Source organism: Cyanistes caeruleus, chromosome 3 (genome assembly GCF_971803275.1).
Source record: "Cyanistes caeruleus chromosome 3, bCyaCae1.hap1.1, whole genome shotgun sequence".
Taxonomy (NCBI): Eukaryota; Metazoa; Chordata; class Aves; order Passeriformes; family Paridae; genus Cyanistes; species Cyanistes caeruleus.
The window spans coordinates 15696759-15722392 of NC_141703.1; the positions used below are offsets into that span (position 1 = coordinate 15696759).

General features: G+C 35.9%; 1 protein-coding gene across 11 annotated transcripts in view; it reads left to right on the forward strand.

The window, feature by feature from the left end:
• The window catches only part of ADGRG2 (adhesion G protein-coupled receptor G2), a 56517-nt gene that overhangs the window by 19235 nt on the left and 11648 nt on the right, over positions 1-25634 (forward strand). For all 11 annotated transcript variants that reach the window (XM_086879969.1, XM_086879972.1, XM_086879975.1 and 8 more), the window contains 16 exons: positions 8258-8296; positions 9650-9682; positions 11245-11277; positions 12208-12249; positions 14184-14231; positions 14797-14864; positions 16468-16541; positions 17386-17425; positions 17543-17577; positions 18910-18992; positions 19643-19703; positions 20256-20938; positions 22024-22222; positions 22549-22705; positions 24753-24902; positions 25125-25247. In XM_086879969.1, coding sequence (XP_086736095.1) covers positions 8258-8296; positions 9650-9682; positions 11245-11277; positions 12208-12249; positions 14184-14231; positions 14797-14864; positions 16468-16541; positions 17386-17425; positions 17543-17577; positions 18910-18992; positions 19643-19703; positions 20256-20938; positions 22024-22222; positions 22549-22705; positions 24753-24902; positions 25125-25247 — 1868 coding nt within the window. The remainder of the gene's footprint in view (positions 1-8257; positions 8297-9649; positions 9683-11244; positions 11278-12207; positions 12250-14183; positions 14232-14796; positions 14865-16467; positions 16542-17385; positions 17426-17542; positions 17578-18909; positions 18993-19642; positions 19704-20255; positions 20939-22023; positions 22223-22548; positions 22706-24752; positions 24903-25124; positions 25248-25634) is intronic.

Consider the following 25634-nt stretch of genomic DNA (forward strand, 5'->3'; position numbering starts at 1 on the left):
TTATTTTCAGAGAAACTGAGTTCAAGAAAGAAAATAATCCTATTTTTAGCTTTTGCTATCATATCTGTTGGCAAAAAAGACAAGCTTGAATCAAGCTTTGATGGAATACAATTTATCAATCATAGGAAATTATATTATCCCCTAAGAGATTTCAATGTGACTAGGTCAATTATTGTTTCCTAAAATTTTTATATAGCATCAGTGATTCAGTTTAACTGCAAAACAGTCTTAATCTTCATCACATTTATCCTTAAAAAATGTACCTATCTATTTCATGCAGATTCAAAAATATCTTTTTTCTGTGTAATATTATAACCACTGCCTGACTGGACTAGATTGAAAAAGTGTTTTGGTAAGGGTGGTAAAATAAGGTAACCAGATTTCTTTTTTTGTGAGAGAAAGAAATCTATCCAACGCACCAGGACTCATGGAGAATGCTGCTAGCACGGGTTGAAATGCCTTTGCTGGCCTTCATGCTGTAGTTGGGAGCACATCTTTGTTGGGAAAGGAGCTGAAGAAAGGATGTCTTTATTTTACTCATGTCTGGCTGTGCTTGAAGGAACACAGTCCTAAGGCTGAAAGGAGGAACATTCTGGCTACCAGATGTATGTTTGGTACAAAAGAAGTCTGAGAGAGGTGTGAATAGTGGGTAAAATCTTGGTCAGAGTGGAGCATCTTACTGTGGTCTTTTACTGATGCACAGAAAGGACAACCCTCTTGTTTTCTGTTCCAGCAATTTCTTCCCTGAATATTGAGCATCCTTGAGCATCACAGGGCAGCTTGATCAGGCAATGCCCATTTCCAGCCTCAAGTGATTAATAATTTTAGAATTCATGATTTAGCAGCTTATGGAATCCTTTGTCTTACCTGCAAGAGCTCTCTAGTGAGTGTGTAAGATGCATTGTTTCTAAAGCTTTGCTGCTTAGCCAGTCCGAATAATTATGCTGACAGGGGTTTGTTTCAGTGCAGTGATCATCTCTACTGCCAAATATAAGTTATTTCCTCTAGATAACTTGGAACATTAACAACTTTTCAAAGGGAAGCTTGCTGGAATTTTTTTACTGTTTATTTGCCTCCCTTCAGTAATAGATGCATTTTAGCTGATTATTCCCCAAGTCATCCTGTGGAAAGCATATATTTAGCAAATACCAGTCCAATAGATAATAAAGATTTTACGGTAGAAATACCTAATATTCTGTGTGTGGTGATTTTAATTTATGTTGCTACTACTCTTACAATCTGATTTCTTTAAGTAAGTTCCTCTGATCACCTGTGTAAAAATTACCTGATTTGGGAAACTTCTCTTTTTTTGTTAAAACAGAAGGACTTTGAGTAGTAAGTCTGCAGAAGGATCTAATTTCACATCTGCAATGAATATAACTGGCAAAGGGCTAAAGTTTAGGGAAGTTCTCTGTAGCCACAAAAGTTGAAAAGGAGGTGGTTCATTACAGTCACAATTGAGCCAGAGGACAAATTTCAGAATTTTTTTTTGTGACCTGGTAGGCATTTTGTGCCTACATAAAACAATTATTTGTAAAATGTTCCATCAAAGGCTACCATAATTTCTGTGATTTCTTTTTTGCTTAACCACTCCAAGTCTTTGTGCGGTGTAAGCTGTTGTCTAATTGGTGTCTCATCAGCGGTGATCCATTGCACTAATAAGTCTAGATTTACTTGGTATCTTTTTTCCTGCCTTTCTTTTTGTTGACTCTTCTGATTCTTTCACTTTAGGTTTTATAATTTATTTGTGTGAAAATTTTTCAATTTACCAAAGCTTACCTTTTTTCTTAACCATTTGAGGTCTAATAAAGATCAAAGTCCTGATTGTGATAAGATTCACATCCTTAGCATTTAAAGGTATGCTCAACTTTAACCAAATAGCTCACTCCCCAGAAGTGTCTGGGATTACCTTTAGAGTAGCTAGATATTTTATGCATCTGAAGATTTTCAAGAAAGGACATGCCTGACCGCTTCCCACTTTGTGATGAGGCTCACATTTCTTGGACTAATGTTTTTCAATAGTGAATTTTTAGATCTTGAGTTAAAGATGAAACTCTTGTTCCTTCCAGTGACAGTCTTCTGGTTCTCCTGCTTGGTGTGGCTGCTGCATGCTGAGCAGGTGTAAAATACTGCAGGCAGGGCCAGAGAGGGCAGGAGGCCATGCCCTTGGTGCATCACTGGCCTTCACGTACATTCTTCATGTTCCTTTGATAATTCCCCTCTTGCTACGAGTGAGAAGTAGCATAAGAACTGTGATATAGAGAGAAGAGTGAAGGTTGAATGTCTCTCACTTTACAGATCACCTCCTGGTATCTAAAAATACGTAAGTGAAGAAAGATGTGCTTCACATTCCATATTATAACCTTGGAAAATTTCTTTATCTTATTCCTTGATGAATGATTCCTCTGTAGCTACATACAGTGATAGCACTATTGTCTCTGTATAATCCAAGAAAGAGTCTACTAAGTAATCTAAAGTTTGGGGTCATTTAAGAGAACAAACACACAAGAAAATAAATGAGTTTAAAGTGCTAAATCCTTGAAAAGAGACTTTATTCACCTGTTAAGTACCAGCTCTTCAGTTGTCATTTTTACATGTGATATTTTTAAGTTACCTTTAATAATAACTTCACAGTGAAATACACTGTTTAAACATTAATCGTTTCAGTTATGCATTAAACAATCACTTTCTTAATTCAAGTACAAATATCCAAACTGTTACGCTGTACATTTATGCAAGGAGCACAGATATGACTTGATATCTTTAACAGATTTCAATGAATAAATAAAATAGATGATTTGGGGCATAACTGTAAATAGTATCACTGACAGTAAAGCACTGCTGTCTCATTTGTGATATTGGTGCTGTAACTTTTAGCCTGTTGCTTTTTATCCTAATTAAAATTCACCAAGTATATTGTGGCATTTTTGATTTCTCTAAATGGTCTTGTCCAACCTTCAAGATTAAGATGTTACCTTCCTATTTTCACGAACTCTTTTAGCTTTCAATATTGCTGAGCCTACTACTGGTGTTGCCGGAGTGGGTTTCCACACTTCTGGGCACAGAGCAACTTAATGTTGATGAGAGAAAGGGGAAGTGACCAGTGCCCTGCACAGTGTGACTACTTTGCCTCTGTGTTCTCAAGCGAGAGGAAGGCTTCAGTTTGGGCTTTTGTTCTAGTTCACAGATGTGGACAGTAGAAAGTAGCTATGAGGCTATGAGAATCCTGATTAAAGATTTCCCAGATATGTGCACCTCTGATGACAGGATCATCTTTGCTGGAAGGGAGGGTGTAGTCTCAAGGCTTTACATCCTCAGGGAGGAAGTGGAAATGCAGCTGTCATTCATCCACTCATCTGGTCTGTATCCCAGTCTCTTGGGTACCAGATCTTGATTGGGTACATTTACTGAGTGGATCATGAAAACAGAAGATGAAGAAGTAAATTATTCGCCCCAATGCCATTTCTTTTTTCTTAAACTGTAAGGACAGAATACTAAGGAAACCTCTAGAAGCTCTTGAAGGAAATGTGATGGGAAAAAATACCTGACTCTGGAGTGCCTTTTTGATGAGTCATGTGCCACTTCACTTTGTACCTATTAACAGAATACATGTTTGACCTTCCCATTCTTTGCTCTTGTTCCCTCCCTCTCCTGTGATACCAAACAAAGTGGCTTTTTGAAAATCAGCCCTCCAGAGAAGTAAGTGGTAATTTGATTCACCTCAGTATATAATGTACAGCTTTCCACAAACAGATAAAAATTGTATTTATAACCTAATGTCTTAGAAGCAGTGAAACATCAAAGCTGAGTTAAAAAATACTGAGCCTAAATTTTCTGTTAAGGATACAAAAACGAACTGGCCCAAGCGATTGAACCTGATGTAAACAAGTTCTGACATTTGTTTCTGTCTAGTGGCCAGTGACAATTCATCCTTTCTTTATGGTGCCACCACAGGGAGTCAGAGCAGATACAAGCTGTCATGAGGGACACCAAAACATAAAACTAAAAGGGCATTTAAGTTTTATCCTGTAAACTTATATACAATGTGCCTCAAAATCTACAGTTCATAGAAAGTCAAGATAGGCTAATGTTTCCAGTGTGCAACTAAGTAACAACTGTTAACATGTGTAGGATTTTTATGTGTTATTGTTATTAATGCCTTGTGTGACAGACTGGTTCATTTTGGCAGAACATTTATTCAGCTGAAAAGTTTATCAAATGCTAAGGGGACCTAATCTCATAATGGAAAAGATGGATATAATTTTACTAGGATAATTGAACGTCACTATTGCTTCTGGAGACCAAATTTCATAGCCACCAAGGCGTTCCTTGGGATTCTTCCATTTGCTGATCTGTTGATCTGTTTGTGAGAGCTGAACATAGTCAAGACTACCTGTACTTTGAAAGAAGAGTCCTGGGTGCTAATACAAAGTGTTTTCATTTTTGGCATGTTTTTCAATTAATATAAGTAAAGTTTTAGTAATTTCATTCCATAAATCTCTTCTCTAGGCCCTACACATGTAAGCCCATGAATGTATGGTTCTCTGCCAGGAAGGCTGTCATGCTTCTACAGACTGGCAGGGCTGTTGCTGCTCCTTAGTGTTCAATGCCGTTCAGGATGCTTTCTGCAAACGTTTAAAAGAGATCATGAAGTTAGGTAAAACAACATTAGGCAGCAGCAGCACTGTTCCCTGGAAACAGGGGGACAAGAAACTGCTGCCAGTAATGTTGTTCTTGTGCCAAATTGTTATCGACAGCCAGGTTCCAGCTGCTTCTCACTTCTCCACCCTGGAAAAACTGAACTGCTTCTCACAGACTGGGTTGCCTGAAGACAGGTGAATCAGAAAGGGTGTTGCCTTTCCAAAAAAATTAAGAAAGTGTACTGCTCATAAGTTAGATTGAAGGTAGGGAGAAGAAAAGGATCTTTTTTCATTATCATGCTTGGAGACAGAACATGGTATACCTTTCATGCTTTAAGGGCTTTTTCTCTCCCCTGTGCCACTGAAGAAATGGTATACTTTGACTGACAGTGCTTTTGCTTCAGAACCATCTGTCCCATCTTGGCCACTGTGTTACAAAGCGTCCTTCTGCCTTTCTTTCCCTTTCACTGAATTAATTTTTCAGTTCTGCTTTGCTTGGTGGAACAGCCTCAGCAGGGCATGTGGCGATCATCCCATCCTAAAAGATCCAGTAGCTTGAGAATTAAAAGCTGTCATGCTAAGGAATGATGTAAGCACAAGGCTATTTTTTTAAACAGGGCCAGATACTGGTCTCTCTCAGAGCTACATCAGCTTGTGTACCTGACCTTAAGTACTCTTAATAGGTTTAGTCTCCTGCTAGTCTGGAGCTGCAGTTACACTGGTACCCATTGTCAAACAAAGTCATTGGGAAATGAAGGTTGTCACAATTTTTGCAGCTGTGGTATGGAACTGTGGTGAGAGCTGCTCAGCAGGTTTTATGCCTGTGAAACAGAGATGAGATTCCCAAGTTGTGGCTTAGCTGGTTATTTGTGTCGGAACAGTACAAAGTGATATGAAGGCAGTAAGGGACTTACTGCTTTTGTTTCTAATGATGCATGTTAGTAACAGAAACTGGTTCTTATCTCGTTTAACCAAGATGCCTTTTCCCCCAGAAAAGAAGCCAGACAGTTAGTTGTTATGAGGGCCTATTCTATCTCCTTTGCAACAAAAGGAAAAAATAATACTGCGTATTTAATTACTCCTTGAATCTTCAAGAGTGTTTTCTATTAGAGAAAATGTAGCAAAGTATTATTACAATGTGTAAACCTTTGTTTTGGCTTAGGATAATGTATTAGGTTAGGTTAGGTATATTGATTTGGTGATCCTAAACTAACAGTGTTGCAAATGAAAATCTATAGAGCAAATAAATGGTAGTTTCATATATGTAAGGCTTTTATATGCTCTTATGTTAGTAAACAACCTAAAGACAATACATTTTCTGTTAGCTTGTAACTAACACATCTTGAGTTACTTTACTTTCCTTTTTACAAGCCAGCTTTAGGGATATTTTAGATTGAACTCTAATCCTTCTCCAAATTAATCTATTAACTTTATTTTCTTGTTCTTAAACACAACAAAGGAAGAGGATTAACAAATAAATGATGTATGAATCTCTCCTCCTTCCTCCTTTCTGTATGCAGGGGTGACTGATTAAAGACTTGGTTAATGAACTTATAGCTGGACCTTGATAAATGACCAGTCTCATATACATGGATAATTTCTAGCAACTGTAGGCATATGACTATTTTGCTGTAAGAGAAGTCATAATTAGACTGGTGTCCATAAAAAAAATGGCTCTCAGATTATGCATGCCATCATCAGTTGCTGCATTTGCCAGCTCTATATTCATGGCTTGTGTTTAGCTTGTTTTACTCCCTGTGCTGATAGATGTGCTATTAAAAACGTTTGACATCTTTACAGTTCACTGTCTTTTTACTAATCCAACAAAACTAAATATGTTGATGAACAGTTTTTGTACCTACCTCAGGGTACTACTTGTGTTCTCAAAAATTTACAATGTGGTTGAAGGAATATGGAGGATGCAAAAGGCAGCTTGACTGTCTCCACTGAAACCATGAGTTTGTGAGAAAACTTAAAGTTTGATTCCCTGTACAGATTTTATTTTTTAAATGGGCAGAAGAAGCAGTGTTTGCTCTGAGATGCTGCATTTTTTTGGAGATATTTTTTTGAGAACTTAAATTTTTTGGAGATAAGGGCTTTTGCTCTGATTAAGACAGGACTAGTAACAGATAAACTTTTGGAGACAGAATTCACTTTCTCTGGTAGGAAAGTCAGATTGCTCACCCATGGAAGGATGCTTCCTTCTCCATCCAGAAGTTTAGTCAATTATCTTTATTCACCTCATTCTACCTTAAAAATTACATACTGTTTAAACAATACAGAATAGTTTTATCTGACTACTGCTTCAATTCTGCATATTACATTTGGTATTGTCCTGGTATTGTATTAAGGGTCTTCCCCAAGCCTACACTAGGTGCTAAGAAAATATTGGATCTACAGCAACCTCATCAACAATGAGGTCTCCAACGATCTGGGTGATGTCCACTGCACATGGGCTGTGTGCCACAGTTTAGTACCTGCCACCATGATATGGTAGTGATGGACTGATCAGATATCAAGAAAGATGTTGTGGAGAAACGGTCCCACCTATTCCAGCATTTTGGAGAGAATCTCTTTCTTCCTATGCTACCCCTGGGCTTGAATCATGACCATGCCTAGTGTCCCACCAGGTTCAGTGACTTGAGAAGAGCTCTTCTTCCTTCTTGCCCAGACAGGGTCTCATCTATTAAAGATATGGAATTAGGTAACAGTGCTTTAAGTATAGGTGATGCTGTGTTGCATTGTTGCATTGTTGCTTGTTTTTCAAGGCCCAAGATGGTGTTTTTAGTGGTGACAGGCTGCAGGCAATATTTGGAGCTGTCTGCTACTTTCCCTCCACCACAGGAAACACATAGCGCTTGCCTTGGTGGCAGGTTTGCTGCAGTGGTGTGATTTAATCGATCTGCTGGGCCTCCTCATTGATAGCCCAAGCACCATCTTTATTCTGGGGAGGCTTTAGTCACTTGGCTCGCTTGATGACATCACATTTCACATTCATGAGTGTGATGGCTTCAATTGTTAGATCCACCCCTTGATTAAGAGCCCATCTGTGTGTTGCATCTCACCCTGGGTGTCCCTGGGGACATGTTTCATAGGCCCACTGAGGTGGAAGTAGCTCACCTTTTCATCCCAGCACACATCCACCTGAGCTGCTTCATTCCTGGCAGCCTGATCTTTCACTGTTTAGATGTTCTCTGGTGGTGCAGCTCTTGGACACGTGAGTATTTGTATGATGTGCATGCGCATCATGATGTTCATATACATGTTACGTTTTTAGTTGCCACTATTTTACTCCTCTTCACCTTCACTAAAGCAAATGTGCTGAATAGGTTTCTGAAGACACTGGCAGTGGAAGAGAACTGGCAAAGCTCATGGCCTAACCTGTATCTTTCATACATATAAAAAGATAAACTGAGGAAAAAAATGAATTCAAAAGAGCTTTCAAAAAGTCTTGACACATATTTCTCAATGGATTCAAAGTAGTTTTGCAAACCATTTTCAAGTGAGGTGAATACTACATCTAAAATGGTTGTGTTTAAAAAAGTGTGTGAATGTATATGCATGTGTACAAATATATATAAAATCTTCTGCTCCTAAAAAATCTTCTTATTTTGCAGTTGAAACTACTGCTACGCTGCCTAGCAGAAAAATAACAGGTATGTTTGGGTTCTGTGGGATTTTGCCCCATTGTTCCTCTGTTTTCGAAAGTGTGTAGTAAGATTGCTGCTGCTGTTACTTCTTAATTTTTGGAGATAGTTAAGCATATGCAAACATTTGCAAATTAATTTTCCATATCATCCTTGTGGCTTTTTAGCCAATTTTGTCGTGCAAGTAGCATCAGTAATTTTTCAGAGAAAATGAAAATAAAGTCACTAAGATGATTCTGATTCTCCCTTCATTACAGAAATTGTATTCACATTTATCTTTTGGAAAGAAGCTTTTGCTAGTTTTCAGTAAGGCAAGCAAAATAGTCTTACTGAGTAAGGAATTAATGAGCGTTGAGCATTTCAGAAAATTCTTGTTTTCTGTTTTTAATAAAAAAACCCCGTTTTTCTTCAGGGACTTTTATCTCTGATTTAAGTCTTCTGAAGCAGTAGGAAAGGCTTTACAGTAAAATTACTGTATTGTAAGTAACATTGTAGGATGACGTTTGACCTTTGAGAGGTGTTGAAATACCTTAAGTATATTTTTTAAATAGTGCTTCTTGTTTGAATCCAGCTGTTCTTTAGATTATATTTCTGTGATAACTGAGCTGTAACTTGACTTGTCTCTGACAGTATAAAAAAAACACACAGTGACTGAAAGGGCCAACTTTAAAGTTGCTATGTGAACAAGATATCAAATTTCCTAATTTCTTTTTGATCAAAATACTGACTGTAACAATATAAAAAAGTAATAGCTAATGTTTTTTATGTAAGTAGTTGTCTGGTTCCTGTTAAGATCAGAGGTTCAAACTTGAAATTAATTAGGTTGGGTTTTTTATCACTGCTTTTTGCAGGATAGTGAAGAGAATACATGGGTATGGGATAAATTTTAAGTGGCAAGTCTCACTGTTAGTTTAAAAAGTCTGAGAAGAGTTCTTCATAGCCAGCTAGTGCCACCTTGCTGTGTGTGCTTGATTCTCATTCCCAGAATTAGCAAGACACTCAGGATAAGCATGTAGCTTTCAGGCTAGCATGGCACATATCTTGGGTCTTTAACATTTTACTGTTATGTGGTTTTGTAACATTATACAATTCAAACTGTCCAGTATTTCTCAAAAAAAATTGTCTTGCATAGAATTCCATTTGAGTGCAAAATATTGTGATTTTTTTTTAGCCAGAGATTATTACATCTGCCTTTTCTGACAACCTGGAAGTGTTGTTCTGAAAAAGCAGGTGTTGCCCTCTTCTGGTGAATGCAGTAAACTTTTGATAATGTAAGAAAAGCCTGCTGAGGATGATAATATATGTGTCTGAAACTTCTTAATAGCATTTTTTTTTTTTTTTCATCGGAAACAAAACTCACAGATTCAGAAGAATCAGCTGCAACTACAGTTTTTGGTAAGAAAATCAGAACTTTACTGATTTTTCCAATTTTTGTTATTTCCTCTTAGGTAAACCTTCTTTTATCTGAGGTAGTGCAGAAAGGTTGTAATGTATTAGAGCTCCAAAATTAAAATATTTTCATTTCAGATTACTTGTTTCATTGTATATTGTAATGCAATAGCTTACCTTATAGGATCAGTCATGGCTTGTGGCAGTGGTGCTTGTGGTGAAGTTAGGTGCAAGTTGCTTGATCAGCAGCCTTTTGTTCAGTCATCTGAATGGTGAAGTTTGCAGAGATGGCAGAGGAGGAAAACTATAGTGAGACCTTCTTTGTATCTCCTGCCACCCTAGCAGATGGCATTTCATGCAGTGTTTTACACTACACACACACATAAGACTCTAACAACTTCTGGAACCAGAGGTGATAAGCATCATCTATGAAAGCATTTAAAAAAAATTAAGAATGAGACACGCAGAAATAACTTGTGTGAAAGCCAGTTGCTTTCTTGCTTAATGTATACTGACATAGGGTGAGTGCTCTGGATAGAAGAAATAATACAGATGCAAGCACACATGCTCTTGTTATTTTACAGATACAGTCTCTCTTTGGGAATGGATCATCTTTAACAATGGCATCACATTCAGTACTTGTGTAGTATATACTAGGCCAAATAATACCAATGAAACCAGTGGTATTATTTATATAATACCACTGCTCATATTTAGACTACTTGTTAGTTGCCTCAGAAAATTTCTCCTTCAGTTGTGAATCTGCTCTGATCCATTTTTGAAAAGTCACTAAGTTGTCATATTGAAGTGATATAAAGTGGTCTTCTAACCACTTTGTCTTCCTGTGCTTACACCTAAAATATTCTAACTAAGCACAGCCCTTTAAATTTCCATCTATTGTCTTTTTTATTTTTTTTTTTTTCCTTTTGGTGTAGCTGAAAAAAAATTTGCATCGTTACTCTGGTTATTGACAAAAACAAATGCCTTTTTTGGAGAGACAGTTTGCCAAACCCAGTTTGTCATCTCTGCTTATGAATGTTGTGAGTTCATTCAGGGAAAAGGTCCTTGAAGTTAAGCAGTTACTGCAGTTGGATATGCAAAAATTTATCTGCATCTCCTGGAAGAATGAAACCAGTAAAATGAACTTATCTGAGGAAAAGTTGATTCCCAGCTGTTTGTATTCAGATTCTCAGATTTTTTTAAATAACATGAACATTATTTCAATCATTAGTATTGAAATAATGTGAACACTCCTAACAAGCTTTGCAGTTGTTCTTAAAATGAAATTTAGATAAATAATATTCAGTTTCTATTCAAAATTTTGCAGGCTTGAGTTTTTTTCTCAAAAATTCATAGAAGTAAAATACTTTATTAATACAATTTTTAATTCTTTCATCTTTTTTCCCTGTAATTCTCTATTGGTACATTTATCACCTATCCTATTAATTCTACAGGCAAGATGTTGCTAATGTTGCTCTTATTTAGATTTTGCTGGATTTAGACTTTTGGGCTTTTTTTGTTTCATTTTATTTTTATAGATTTAACTGTCATGGATTTTTCTATTTCAGATATGTCTTCAGAGGAGACTACACAAAGTACAGGTGAGAATTTGCATGAAGAGAGTATGGTTTCAAGGGAGATGTTCATTGCATTCATGTTTGTTGGTTTTTTGTTGTTTTATTTTTTTAGTTTTTAGCAACTGGCATTTGTTTATTCCAAATTATTTTCTTAGGTGATTTTAAAATTTGTATTTATCTGCAGTCTGTATTTTAACAGATCGCAGTTAACAGAGAATTTTATCTGCATGATTAGGGCTCTGAGATGCACTTAACTGAGATGTAAGCCTTTTTTTCTCATTCAAAATATTGTATGGCTTACCAAAACCCAAACAGCACAGATACATATTTTTTAGCAAATATATAGGGAAGTTTGTATATAGAATGTTTAGTATGCTTTCTGACACTATTTAAGGTTTTTTACAGAACTAAAATGTACACCCCATTCCTTGAAGACGTATGTTCTTGCAAGGATTTGTCAAATAGGGTCAGAAAGGACTCAATCAGAAGAACGTTTCATCCCTTCCTTTCCTGATTTTCTCATTTGAAACAAGGAGTAGGTTCATTCCATATTAGTATGTATTCCTCCATGCCTGTATAGGAGCTGGACATCCTGCTGTTCTTCATTGTCAATTGAAAAACATTTTTGCAACAGGATTCCTCCTATGCTGAAGTTGCCATGTAGAATACGATAAACGGGAATCACCTTAAAAGCACCTGTTTCTCCTCTGAACAATGGGGAGCCTGGAGTCACTGGCTCAGATGGGGATATAATCATATAATTGGAAGGATCTTACTCCACTTGCTGCTTTTGCATTTCCTACACTGAAAGTAACTTCATTTTCTTATTAATTGTCAGGTGTTTCCACTTCTCCTGGAAAGATATACTCTGAAATAGAAATAAGGGTTTATTTTTGTGACATGTATTTCATGGGTATTTTAAGTTAAAATGTGAAAACTTTCTTTTCCTAACAGAAACCCTTACAACAACTGATTATTACTCCACCATAACACCAGGTAGGATTCATCTATCACTGATACATTTTTGTGCATCTCAAATTTTAAGTGTGTGTGAGTTCAGGAAGTCAGCTCACTTCTGTTTTTTAATATGCTTTTTACTTGGTATTGTGGTGTGTCATATTAACAGTCTGTCTTACCTCGCATTAATGTCCAATCTGGTAGAAGAACTAATACTGCACTGCTTTTCTAGATGGTTGCATATAGAAGAGCTTGGTTATTTTGTAAGTCAGAGCAGTAGGTTACCACAAAAATGTAAGAAACACAATCTCCAGGACCATGTTTGCTTGAAAAGAAATCTTTATGCCTTTTAGTAGATTGAAGCAAACTGAATAGAGTCATTGTATTTGACCTCAGGGCAGGCCCTGTAGGATCAGGAATAGACAGATTTATTTTTTTTTATTATCCATGTAGAAGCTCAGTAGCCCCATTACAGTGGATTTGCCCTGAGTTAGTGCAAGTGGAAGAAGATGCCTTGGAGCCTTAATGACAAGGAGAATTTGACTGCATGACCTGCAGAAACATTGCAGCTGTGTTATCTAATGCTCTTGAGAGACTGGAAGCCCTAGTGATTTTTGGTCAGTCTTTTATCCTCCACACTGTTAATCTATTTTGTGTATTTTGGTGGCCTGCAGAGATCTTAAGACTAGGGGGCACACAAATGGGTGCTCTGTAAGGAAAAAGGAGCTGATGTTAATCTTTTGTGGTCTTCCAGATTTTGTCTTGGATTTTATAAGTTGTTCTCTATGCAGCAAATAATTTTGACAATTTATTGTTATATTGACATTTGATTATTGTTTATCAGTTATTTATGAGCATTTTATTTTTTAAGGATTGTTTAAAAAAAGCAGTATATATGAGGTTTTTGACTATTTCATTGCCGACAAAAGGGAAGGCAAATCTATGGTCACAGAATTGTTAAGGTTGGAAAAGACTTCTAAGATAATCAAGTCCAACCATCAAGTTTATTTGATTCTAAACTGCTATCTGAAATTTTTATTTTCTGATAATTTTATTATTGCCATGAACTTACAATCTGTAACCTCTGGTGGCTTGTTTATTGATGGTGATAAAATTAATAAAGCAGCAAACTTTTACAATCAAATGATTGCACTGCAGAGAAAGTGAAAAAAAATCCTTTCTCATTTGGTACTAACTAATGTTAACAGCAGAAAAATTAGAATTTGTTTTTTTTTTCTGCTAATGAAGACCATTCCATCTGCTTAAGTAAGGAAAGTTGTTTTAATGAACAAGTGTAGGAGTTTTGTCTTAGATGCAAATATTTTCCCAGTGCTTTATTTTGAAATTATATAACAGAGCCATCTGTTTACAGTACCCTAATTTAGGATCAGTGTTATTTCTCAGCAGTGTAGGTTGTATTAAAATATGGAAAATATGGAGCAGCCAAAAGCTTGCTGTAACTAAATGAAGGCATGTTCTACTAGATAAGAGTGCACATTGTTGCTGTCATCATAGCTTAAATTCCATCAGGTATAACAGCTTTAGCTTCATGCTATCATATGGAGCCGTAGTAGGATACTCAGAAGTAGATACTATGCTGCCTAGTGATTGAATTCTGTGATAATTAAAGAGCTTATCAATTAGATGCTGATTCCTGTTTCTATTTAAAATGTAAAAAAAAAAAAAGAAAAAATTGAGATGATGTAGTGTGTAAGTATTCTGTCAAAACAGCTGCAGAAATTTATTCAGAATTAATAATCAAAGGCAGTGTATGTCTGAATACTAAGTCTTGGAAAATGTCACGGTAAGTGCTGTAGAGAGATGAAGCCTAGACAGTATATCAAATACTTCCAGAAGATAAAGACATTTACATAACAAACACTGGAATGATTGTAAATACATGTGATAATATTTGATTTAAGTTTAGCTTCTTTACTAAGTAGTTGTTTTTTTTTCCCCAAAAAAATCTATAGCAGGAGAAACCATTGTATGCAACGTAACACGTGCCTGTAATTATTCAGGTTAGTGGTTTTCTTTTCCCTTTTTTAAAGTAAAAATCTTGTTCAACTCTTTCATACTCTGAGCAATGAAGCAGTGTTAATTGCCATGTAAAAGGTAGGTCTGTAATAAATTTCCTTGTAAATTTAGATAGATTTTATATGAATTCAAAAAACATTAAAGGTGGGGAGGTTAAGAAGTGTTTAGGTTCTTGTGCTTTTGATCTTTGGTTTCTCATCAAAGCCACACAATTGCAGATGAGAATTGCAAAAAAAACCCAAGAAACAAGTAAGCTATGTAGTTCTATTTATAGTAATGTGAAGTGCAGCTTTGCTGTTTTGGGAAAAGATGAACTAGAAGGAATTTAGGGATGGCCACCAAAATTAAGTATATAGAAAGTAATGAAGCTTTTGGACTAGTTCATTTATTGAAATAAGTGAAAAGAAGAACAATTGCAAAAATAGATAAGCTAGTGCAAGTATTTCCCTTGTATCAAAACACATGACAGTAAATTTTTCCATTTTCAAAAAAATTTACATTCTATGTTTTAGCATTGATTTTCCTAAATTTTTTTACTTTTGTTTTTAGTGTTCTATGTGGGCAAGGTAAAACTGCGGGCAAGTGAGGAAAGTAACGCATCACTAAATGTAGAAATAGTAAGTATTCTTCCTTTTAAAACTTTAATGTAAGCAAGGTTGGAGTGAGTTTCTTTGTCTACACTTAAAATAAGTAATGTATAAAATAAGTTTCTGGTCTTGCAGTGCAAGATACTGTTTGTAGTGGATGGAACAGCTCTGTTTTAAATAGTTGCTTTTCAGCGAAATTTTAAAATTGCAGCAAAGTAAACTTCTTACAGTAAGGACCTGTATTCTCTACATAGCCCCTGAAAGGAGAAGAAAGCCCTGGGTAATCTCAAGAATTTACATTTAGGCACTTTCAGATCTTCCTTCAGAGATTAGTTGAGGCACTTGTCTTTGGAAGATGAGCATCATTCAAATCAAATGATGAGCATCAAATAGGCAACTATTTGGGCATAATTTAAATTGGATTATATCCTGGAATACTTAATGTTGAGATTCTCGTAAATAGTTCTATGATTTTTTTTTTTTTGTGTGTATTTTTTCAGTTATGCTTTTGCATGATCATTGTATGTTTTTTGGCTTGTGGTTACTGAGTTATTAATTTTGCAATAGGATTATGTGACATGAGTGTATCCATTAAACAACAAGAGAAGTTTAAAGGGACAGTGTCATGCATGGCTAGACCGTATAGATGACCCAGTATCAAGATAACCCTATGAGGATGAGAATGTTCAATTGTTACAGATGGAAACTGAGGGGAGGAAAAAAGAAGGATCTTGTATCTTTATCCTACACATCCCTGTCAGCCCTCAGCCTGAGATTTGACATGCCAGTCCCTGAAAGCATGAGAGTAGTCAGCAATGTCACCACAGAGAAGAGCTACTGCACAGAGCATTGAGTTTGGGCAGGGATATGCCTCTGGCAAAAGCCACCTCTACACTCTGTTGTGTTTCAGTGGTGATAATGCCTACTGAAACTGCGCCAGCGAAATAACATTGCACCTACGGCTTCTGGAAAAACTGGTTTCCATCTGTTGAAACTCTTTTGCTTTTCAGAAGAATATTTCTCAGGGGAAGTCAATACCACATATATTAGATGATGCCTTTCCTCATGGCCATTGCTGCTTGCACAAAATGTAAAAATAACCAGTAATGCTGGTAACCAGAGGAGCATAAGAATGCATATACAGAAAGGGTTCTTAGATAAACCTCACGGTATCCCCAGACCCGTCATACTTATTTAGCTCGGTTCTATCATGTCTTTCACTCTAGTTCTTGACTTCTTGCTAACAGCGTTCTGTTATCTGTTATTTATGTCATTTATGGAGTTTGTACTATTGTTGCACTTAGAGTTAAAAAAATTCATTCAGTGTCTGGACTAAGCTGTCCTTGTTGCAAACTAAGCCAAATTCCTCCTTTTTACAGCATAAGACATGGTGAGTTCACTGTCCTTTTGCCCCTTTCTTTCACAAAGGTTTTGGGGTTTGGTCTACACTAGATCAACAGTTCCTTTCACAAATCATGACAACAAAGTCATGGTAAATACTTGTTGCAGTGTATTAGTGAGAAAACATGCTTCTTTGCAATTTCAGCCTATTAAAATGCATGAAATGAACGATTTTCGTTTAAGACTAAAAGCTATTGGTTGTACTTAGTGGTGGAATCTTTTTTCCTAACAGATTGATAACATAACCACCCACAATCAAGTCAAAAAAGTAATTGAAATTCCAGCACATACCCCACAAGAACTGAGGTAAGTAATTCCGAATAAGGATTGAAATCTTTTTTATATTTTAAAAAGATGAAGTGAGACCTTCCATGTGTTGAGCAATCTTTGTGTTATTCCTGCACATTAAAAATTTTAGAAGTTGTAAGTTCTTGCTCTTTAGCAAAAAGTTCATACTGGTTAGAATACTTTTAGTTTATATACCACTGGAGTTTCTTTTAAAAAAAGGTACACCAAATTTTGTTATAACGTAAGTATTCAGTCTATCTGGAAGGAAATTATGAAGACAACTTTCCTAGCTGCATGTTCTTCAATAAATACTCTTTAAGTCATATCTATGATTTTATTTTGGTGTAGGTTTTTCTTTCCCAGTCTTTATAAGGAGAGGTTTGAGTGAGTAAATATTTCCCAAACTTGCCCTGAAAATCAACAAGATGTGGTTGGCCAACAAATCTTGTTTATATAAGAAATCCATATTTCTTATTCATTCTATTTCTATGGCTTTGAGTATAAATTTAGAATTCTCTTCCAAGTAATGTGTGGCAAAAGGCAACATTAAGATTTATCTTTTGCTCTTTTAAATAACATTTACAATATTTAATTAAATAACATTTACAATAACAATTGGTTAGTGTTCAAATGTGATGACAGAGGTTTAAATTTATTTTGTGTAGTGACTAATAAAAGTCAGCTCTTCGAATGTTTAATGCTCTGAAAAGTGGTTTTATAGTATTAGAACTGGCCTGACTAAAAAATCATTGATTAACTGGAAAAATATTTTTCTCTGTAATTGTTTTTTTATTAAATTGTTGTAATTGTTTTTAGAAACATAACCAAAAATCCTCCATAACAGTAATATTTTATTTTAAAGCATTTCAGAGTTCAACAAAACCTTGCGAGCAGTAAGTGAGGTAAGATTACTGATTGTTGTTACTGTTTGGAAAACTTTTTTTCCAACTTACTTCTGATAAAGCACCATGATTTCTCCTTATAGACCATTATTTTTCTGTTTTTATTTGTCATTACAGTCCTCTGTTATGGAATGCAGTGCAGACAACCAGAGGTTTGTTTTCAAATTTTTAAAGACAAAATATTTAAAAGCTCGTATATTGTCTTGTGATGTGTGAAGTACGCATGGCTCTGTAACAGAAGAAAAAGACAAACTCTCTAGAAAGTTCAGAAGTTTAAGAAACAGGCTGGAGAAATATATGTAGGTAGAAAAAAATCCAGTTTCATTATTGTCCTGACACTGGTGATTTTGAAAAAACCTTTTGGTGTGTGTTGGTTTTGTTTAACGCTAATGTATTGCTTCTCATTAATCTTCTGCTGAAGCTCAGGCTTCCCTGCCACATTTCTTCTGCATCTTGGTATTACCTTAGTCATGTAAGTGGGAGCACCAGAATTGCAGAACTTGTGAATTGCAATACAATCTTTATGAGGGATTTGCTTGAGGCATCCCAAGTTGCTGTTCTTCAGCTTGGGAAACCAACCATCTTTGGGGTATGGGGAACCTGTGGAAGTAAGCAGCTCAGAGTCTGGAAACCATGCATTATCAGAATGACAAAGCTGCTCCAGAGAGGTGATGCTGGAAACCCTGAAACATAGATGATGTCTCTCAATTTAATTGCTAATCACTATTAAATTGTCCTTTGAAACGATCAACTTGGAAACACTGTATTCTAAAACAAAATGTGAAACTTTATTTCCCAAAATTCTTGAATCTGAACTTTAGCTTCCTGGATTAGGATGAAAGAAAAGTCCAAAACACTCAAATAAAAAAGACAAAGTAGTCAGATCACACTTTCATATACTGGCAGTCACTATGGTAAACTTTTCATTGTTATGAGCTGGAAGGAAACCTTTTAATTCATCTCTATGTTTGCATTTGCTGAATCTGAAAATAATTTACTGGAGGTTCCCTAGTTGAGGCAGAGCTTCAAGTCCTTGAACTGTAGTTGTAAAGATGGAGTTCCATACTAGAATGGGTCACTGAAGTTCTCTAAATCAAGAGAGAATGCTGGCTTTCTCAGGTGATGGAGATTAACACTGATTTATTTACAGTAACAGTGGAGATTGCATTATTATCCTTACGAAGTTATCAACTCTTTAATGACCAACATTGATCAGGGAGGACTCCATTTAAGAATTGGCATAGTAGAGATAAGGGACAAAAAGTGCCACAAACTGATTTATTATGTTTCTAAGCAGCCTGGCATAGTGGTTTACATGCATTAAAAATGTGCCCAAATCTGAACAGAGCCTGGGAAAAATGTGCTTTCACACTTAGCATTTGTGCTAATGTGCTTTCATTTAGCATTTGGTATTATTTCCATGTGTTATAAAGACGGGGCAGCTCTCTTTCATGAGTCCTAAGCTTTTTTTCTTTTCATTATAGTACACACTGCAATTTCATAATGAAGCTGGCTGAGAGAGAGAATATAAGCAGTTTAACAGAAAAAGTAAAAATAAGTCAACTTGGTAAGTTATGCTTTAAACACAGTCTCATCACAATTTTATGTCTTTTCACATGGTCTTCAAGTAGCTAAAAAAGGCAAGATAGTTACTTTTATATCAAAATATTTTTTGTTTTGAGCAATATAAATACATAAAAATGCAATCTTCTGATTTTTGGGGGTCTGTGTGATAGAAATAACTTTTTAAAACATTTTAGTATAAAATTGCCAGCTACTTTAATAGAGCACACTTTGAAAGGATCAGGTGTAAAATAAGCTGAGAACATAAATGTCTTGCTGAAATGACAATCTGACTTGAAAGGGCTGTTAAGTAGCCAAGCTTTCGTAGTGATATTGTGACAGGATGAAGTACTGCATCATACCATTTGTCTCTGTTTCAAAAGCTGTAGTGTTGCATTTTGGTTTGTTTAAGATTAAAAAAAAAAAAAAAAGAGGAATCTGAACTGTCAGGCATTGAACAAAAATCTGAGGCTATGGCAGTATTCTGACTGGTCAAGAGTTCTTTTGTTTTGCAAAATTAATTTGAGAACAAATTTCAAAATAAATTATGCAGTATCTACTGTTGTTTAAAGACATAATACACATGGTTAAATATTCTACTTAATGGTATTAGCAGTTGGTATGCTTAAGGATAATGCTTCTTTGTCATCTCAGATCGGTGCTGCTGTTCATCACTGAAGTATTGTTCCTTGACTGCTGAAGAATTACAAATGTAGTAAGTATAAATACAAAATTTGACTTGCTTATTTCCTAGATTTCCTAATACATGGCTAGAGTCAACTTCCATGCTATATGCTTCCATGTAATAGCCAGAAAGGACTCCACAAGAAAAAGCTGACAGGCATTTTCCAATGTGGCTCACTCCTCTTTCCCTTCCCTCCCTTCTTATAATTATTTTATAATTTATTTTTAATTTTTTTTTTGGTTGTTCCCCCTTTTTATTTATATTCCTCCCTTTTTTTAAATTTTTTCCATGATGCATGTAGCTTTTGTGTTCAGCAACAGCTCACCTTCAGAACAGGCAGCAATGACAGTAGTAATAGTATTTGTTTATGGACTAGTTAACAACTACAGCAAAATAGAACGTATGAACCGTCTAAATATTAGAGCATGAAACATCCAATCTGATTTATTTTAAAATATACATTATTATTATTATTATATCCATATAATTTTTATATATATTCCTCTATTATAACTGGTTTTCTTTAAAACAGAAAAAATGTTAAACTTAACATGTATTTTTGTATCTTTTTTTCTTTTACAGTACTATACAAGTGCCACCTCATCTTATATGGGTTCCTTCCTCTCATTCTCCTTCTCTGTCTAAAAAGACTTTCCTCAATTCTAATTCTTTTTTCCCCCCCACTATACTTTCTACTGAACAAAGCCCCACAGTTAGACCACTGATCCCACCATTCACAGAAATTTATTTTTCTGGAACTCTTTCCACATCTCCCCTTACAGACCCTCTCTCTGAAAATTCTATGCCTTCCACCAGTGTTAGCACTACACATTCCTCTTCCGAGTCTCTTGCTCAACCTACTATGCCAGCTTTTTCTTTCATAACTTCCAACAAATCCATCACTGTTCCCATACCTGCTACAAAATCTGTTACTAATGCTGCTTTCTCAATTAAATCTGACGCTGCACTCCTTAACAAGACTTCTACAATACTTCCTCCTTCTGGAGGTTTCACTAAACATTCTTCACTTTCTTCTTCTGAGCCTCACAAACTTCCAATTGTAAGTCACCACTTTGAGGCTAGCACCAGATCAGTTGCACAAATTCCCCCTATTCCAAGCCAACCTATATCCCGTCCCAAAAATGTTAGTACAGTACCTATTGTTCCCCTTACTCCTTTCACAATATCTTTGACCCCTACTGCTAGTCCTGGCAACCATTCTGTCTCAGCTTCTCATCCTACTGCTGATGGCCATGGGATCCCAGGTAAATATGACAAGTAAATAATTATTTTTGTTTGATTGTCATATACTGGATTTTCTTTCAAACTTCATTAAACAGTGAATATGAGAGGTGCCCTTACAGTTATTGTGAATTACTTTGAATGGGAATGGTGATCTGCTGGAGGGTAAGAAGGCTATACAGAGGGATCTCAACAGGCTGGATTGGTGGGGCTGAGGCCAACTGTATGAGAGCACTTGGCAAGGCCAAGTGCTTTGTCCTGCACTTGGGTCACAGCAGCCCTAGGGAATAGTCCAGGTTTGGGGAATAGTGTCTGAAAGCTGCCTGAAGGAAAAGGACCCGGTAGTGCTGGCTGGCAGTGGCTGAACATGAGCCAGAGTGTGCCCATTTTGCCAAGGTCAATGGCATCCTGGCCTGTATCAGCAATAGTTTGGCCAGCAGGGCCAGGGCAGTGATTGTCCCCTGTACTCAGCACTGGTGAGGCCACACCTCACACCTCGTGTCCATTTCTGGGCCCCTCACTAGAAGAAAGACATTGAGGTGCTGGGGCAAGCCCCCAGAAGGGAAACAGAGCTGGGGAAGAGTCTGGAGGAGTCTCAGAGGTGACCTTATCACTCTGTAGATTCTGTAGATTTTTTTTTTTAACTAACCTAATATTTAAAATACTGCACAGTAATGTTGGATCATCCTTAAAATACTGTTATTGGCTGGGAATATTCTTAGTGGCTATGTATTTTGTTATGAAACACATCTTTACAAGTGTCTTTTGAAATTTCTGACAGTATCTTGATTTTACTCCACATTCAGGCATTAAGTGGCTAAAAATTCAAAATAATAGATTATTTAATATATTAATGGTCTGATGTGAGGGACTTTGAAACCAATAAAACATGAAGTTAATTTTGGAAATTTGGAACCTTCCTTTATGTTTTCATGAGATTTAAATTACCACTCTCTGCAAAGTATCTGATAGGGAAGAATTGCTTAATATGTTGTGAAGCTTTATGAGTAGTGATACAAGTTCTTAATCAAGAGAACTGTTTAATTTTTCTGCTTCTCCAAGCTTATATCACTTGTTGAACACTTGTTGAACTTTATATTTGTCGCAGGAAAAACCATTTCAGCTACCACAAAAGTGACTTCTGTGCACACCACCATTAGTATCGCCACAGCTGAACAAATTGTGTCCAAAATAGAAAATGATTTAGCAGCTGGAAAAGTAGAGCCAAAAGATGTAGAAAGGATGGTTGGTGAGGTGAGCAGTATCCTCACTGCTTCTCAGCCATTACCACCACGAATTTCTAACAGGTAGGTCATTTTGGCAATAGAATACAGGAGTGTTGTATTTACTGTCTTAATAAATTGGCTTCAGCAAGTTTCACTTTTTCATAATCATAATCCAAAAGAATATTTTTTGTTCTTTAATATAATTATTCAAAATGGAAGGACTATCATTATAATGTTACCAGCTCTACCATACTATAATGCCATGGAAACCATTGAGGTTTTTTTTGTTGACACCATAATAAGTGAGCATTTTGCACTGCACCTGGATTATTGCTCCATAACCATAACTTGCTTGAGAATTTTGGATGTATGTGCTTGGTAATAATAAGTGTACTTTTTCTTAACAGAATTATAAAACTGGTGGATTATATTGGCTTAAAACTAAACTTATCAACATCATCGGCTGAATTTGTCTCCCCTTCCCTGGCTCTGGCAGTTGTCAATACAAACAGAATCCGTTCCAGCCAGATGTCTTTTGCTGTCCAGGACTCAGCTGATCTCCAGGTTACAAAATACTTAAAATTACCTACAAATTGTCAAACATTTATTTTAAAGTGTTTATGGTTTTATATTTATTAGGAACATGAGTTTGTTCTTTGTTTACGTCAGTTTCAGGATCTTTAGTTCATGTTAGTTTCAGAAGTTTTTTTAAACCCTTCACAGTTTTTCCTTTAATTTTCAACTGTGCAAATAGGTGTAAAAGAGAGCTGACTTAGCAGAAACTGGCAGAACTAGTAAGCTGTTGGAGCGGGTACAGCTAGAACACCAGAATGGACAAAGTGCTTGGCAGAATAACTTTGCCTCAAGCCTCCTGAATTATGAGTCATTTATTCAACCACCATGACAGTGCTGAAATTTTTCAAGGAGTTTTGCCAGATGACTTTATTTGCTAGAAGGAAATAACTGTGGAGGGTTCCAGGAAAGAGCTTTTATGTATTTTGCTTGGATAAACATGGTCAGACATTTGTCACTAGTGGCATCTCACCAAGAAAGAAGTGCTTAGAAAGCTTGGTTGGGTCCCCTTTATCTCATTCAAAACCTCCCTCCTGACAGAAAATAATGGACAATACCAGTCTTGGAGGCTTAAGCAAGGAGAGATGGAAAGTTTTGGACCAATTTTGACACACCTCAGAGAAGAAAATAGCTTAATGTATCGTAAGCCATAAGTAGTACTGGAACTTTTCTGTGTTACTGAAAATTATATAAATGTTTAACATTTGAGTTCTTTTCTATTTCTCAGCAATATATAGTGCATGTATGTGAGATGACTAGGAGATGGTAGTGCTGATACACATTTATTTGCTAAGGAGTGACTTTTTATTTCATGTCATTGGCAATGAAGCACTGAAAATTTTCAATAAGTATCATCTACTTCAAACTAGAGCAACAGGAGTACTTTTGTGGAATTGATTTAGGAATTTTTTTGATGGCTATCTATACCAGTGATTTCCAAAGTGGGGTTGGAGTATCCCAGGGTCTGCACACAACAGTCCATTGCAGTGCAGGAAAAAGTTATTTATATGATTAATAAATTAAAAATACATTTAAAAAGTAGTTTTTAATCTCCTTAATTTTTTAAACATTCTATAACTTGCATAATATATTAGTACACTAATTTATACATGTAACTTATGGATAGGTGTATACTGGGGTTCATGCTCAAAAACTTTTAGCGTATGCATGATTAAAAACATTTGGAGTGCACTAGTCTAAACAGATGAATTAAACCACATGGTTAGGGCACTTTGGGGAGTTCACACTGTTACTCTTATTACGGTCATTCTTTCAATACTCAGATAATTCCTTCCTGCAGTGCTACTAATGTTTCACATCTCCCAGGAACTCTGAGGTGATGATATTTTATGTAAAGGACTAATGTATGACAGGAACGTTGAGAGATTTTGTACTAAACAAAGTTCTCTGACCTGTAAGCACAGCACATAAAATGGGTGAAAGTTCAGATCCCTTTTTTGTACAGAATTAGATCACTAAGCTCTTGAGGTACCTGAATTGTAGCTTTTCCAGTTTACTTTTTAGCAGATGATCAAAAAGTTAAGGGTTTATGGTCTTATCTAAGACCATAAACTTAACCTTCTGAACTTAAAAATGTACTGACAAATAATGGCTATTTACACTTTTTCTGAATTTTGACTTATTTCCTACAGGGTATAAAAAATTCTTTGCCTTTGCAGACTTTCATGCTGTGAAATTTTGATCTCCCTACACATTTACAGTTACATAGAGCTACCTGGGTTTTTGCTCCTCACCTTTCCCAAATGAATACAAAACACACATTGATGTGTTATGACCCTGTAAGGAAATGGTTAAACCCAGACTATTTCCAGTTGTAGGCAGACCTGAAATGGGATGCATCCTTTTCAGTCCTGTAAGTGCTATTTATGCAGTGGAGCAGGAGAGGAATGAGAGTAGCAGTAGGTTTGTGACAGTAATTAGAGATATTTATTTTAAAGTTTTAAACTGAAAATAATTCATAATTCATTTATTTGGAGACTGAAATGAAGCATAATCATTTATGTTGTTTATTTTTCAGATATCTCTAGGAGTTCAGGCAATTCAGAATTTAAATAATCTTGGATCAATTACACTTCCTTCATCTTTGCTGAAGAATTTACCCACTGCAGAGTTGGACTTGGCTTCTAGAATTATATTCAACTTCTTCAAAAAGACCACTGTGTTCCAGGTATTGTTTTGCCCCACTGTTCATAAGGATTTTAAATTCAAGCTTAGACCAAAATATGAATGGAATTTTTTTCCCCACAAAACACATTTTAAAACTTCTTACTTAAAAGGTAATTGTTTTTGTCCAGTGCTTGCTCCACATAGTAAATGAGCTTGTGGGTGTTGTACTCTTGTATTGTTTCCTTTAAGATTTTAAGATCTGGTGCTTTTTTTGTCATTTCAGGATCTGTCCTTGAAGAATGCATCTTTAATCAGTGGTGTTATATCATCAAGTGTTGCTAACCTCACAATTAGCAACTTAATGGCAAATGTTACTGTCATTTTGCAGAATATCAGACCTAATCAGGTAAAATTTGCATTTTGGCAGACTTAAAGTACAGTTTTGTTGCCTCTTCTGAAGCTGTTGTAGTGGAAACATTTTACTAAGAGTACAGGTCATCTTTTTCTGCTTTACTAGTGTGGACATTTCATCTCCACTTGGACATTAAAAATCACTCTTGTTTGCATATTTACCACTGGTATAAATTTTGGTTCTCAAGTAGTGTAAGGTAATTTTTCTCTATCACAAATTCATCTAGCTTTTATCTTTCTTACTTAATGTGCTGGCTTTGCAGCTGGTTTTGTTGGTGTTGCATGGCCAGAAAATAATAATATAAAAATAATTAAAAAATTATAAGTAGTTTTTCTTAGAGGAACTGAAACACAGGGTTGTGTCATCTGGAAGTATTAGGAT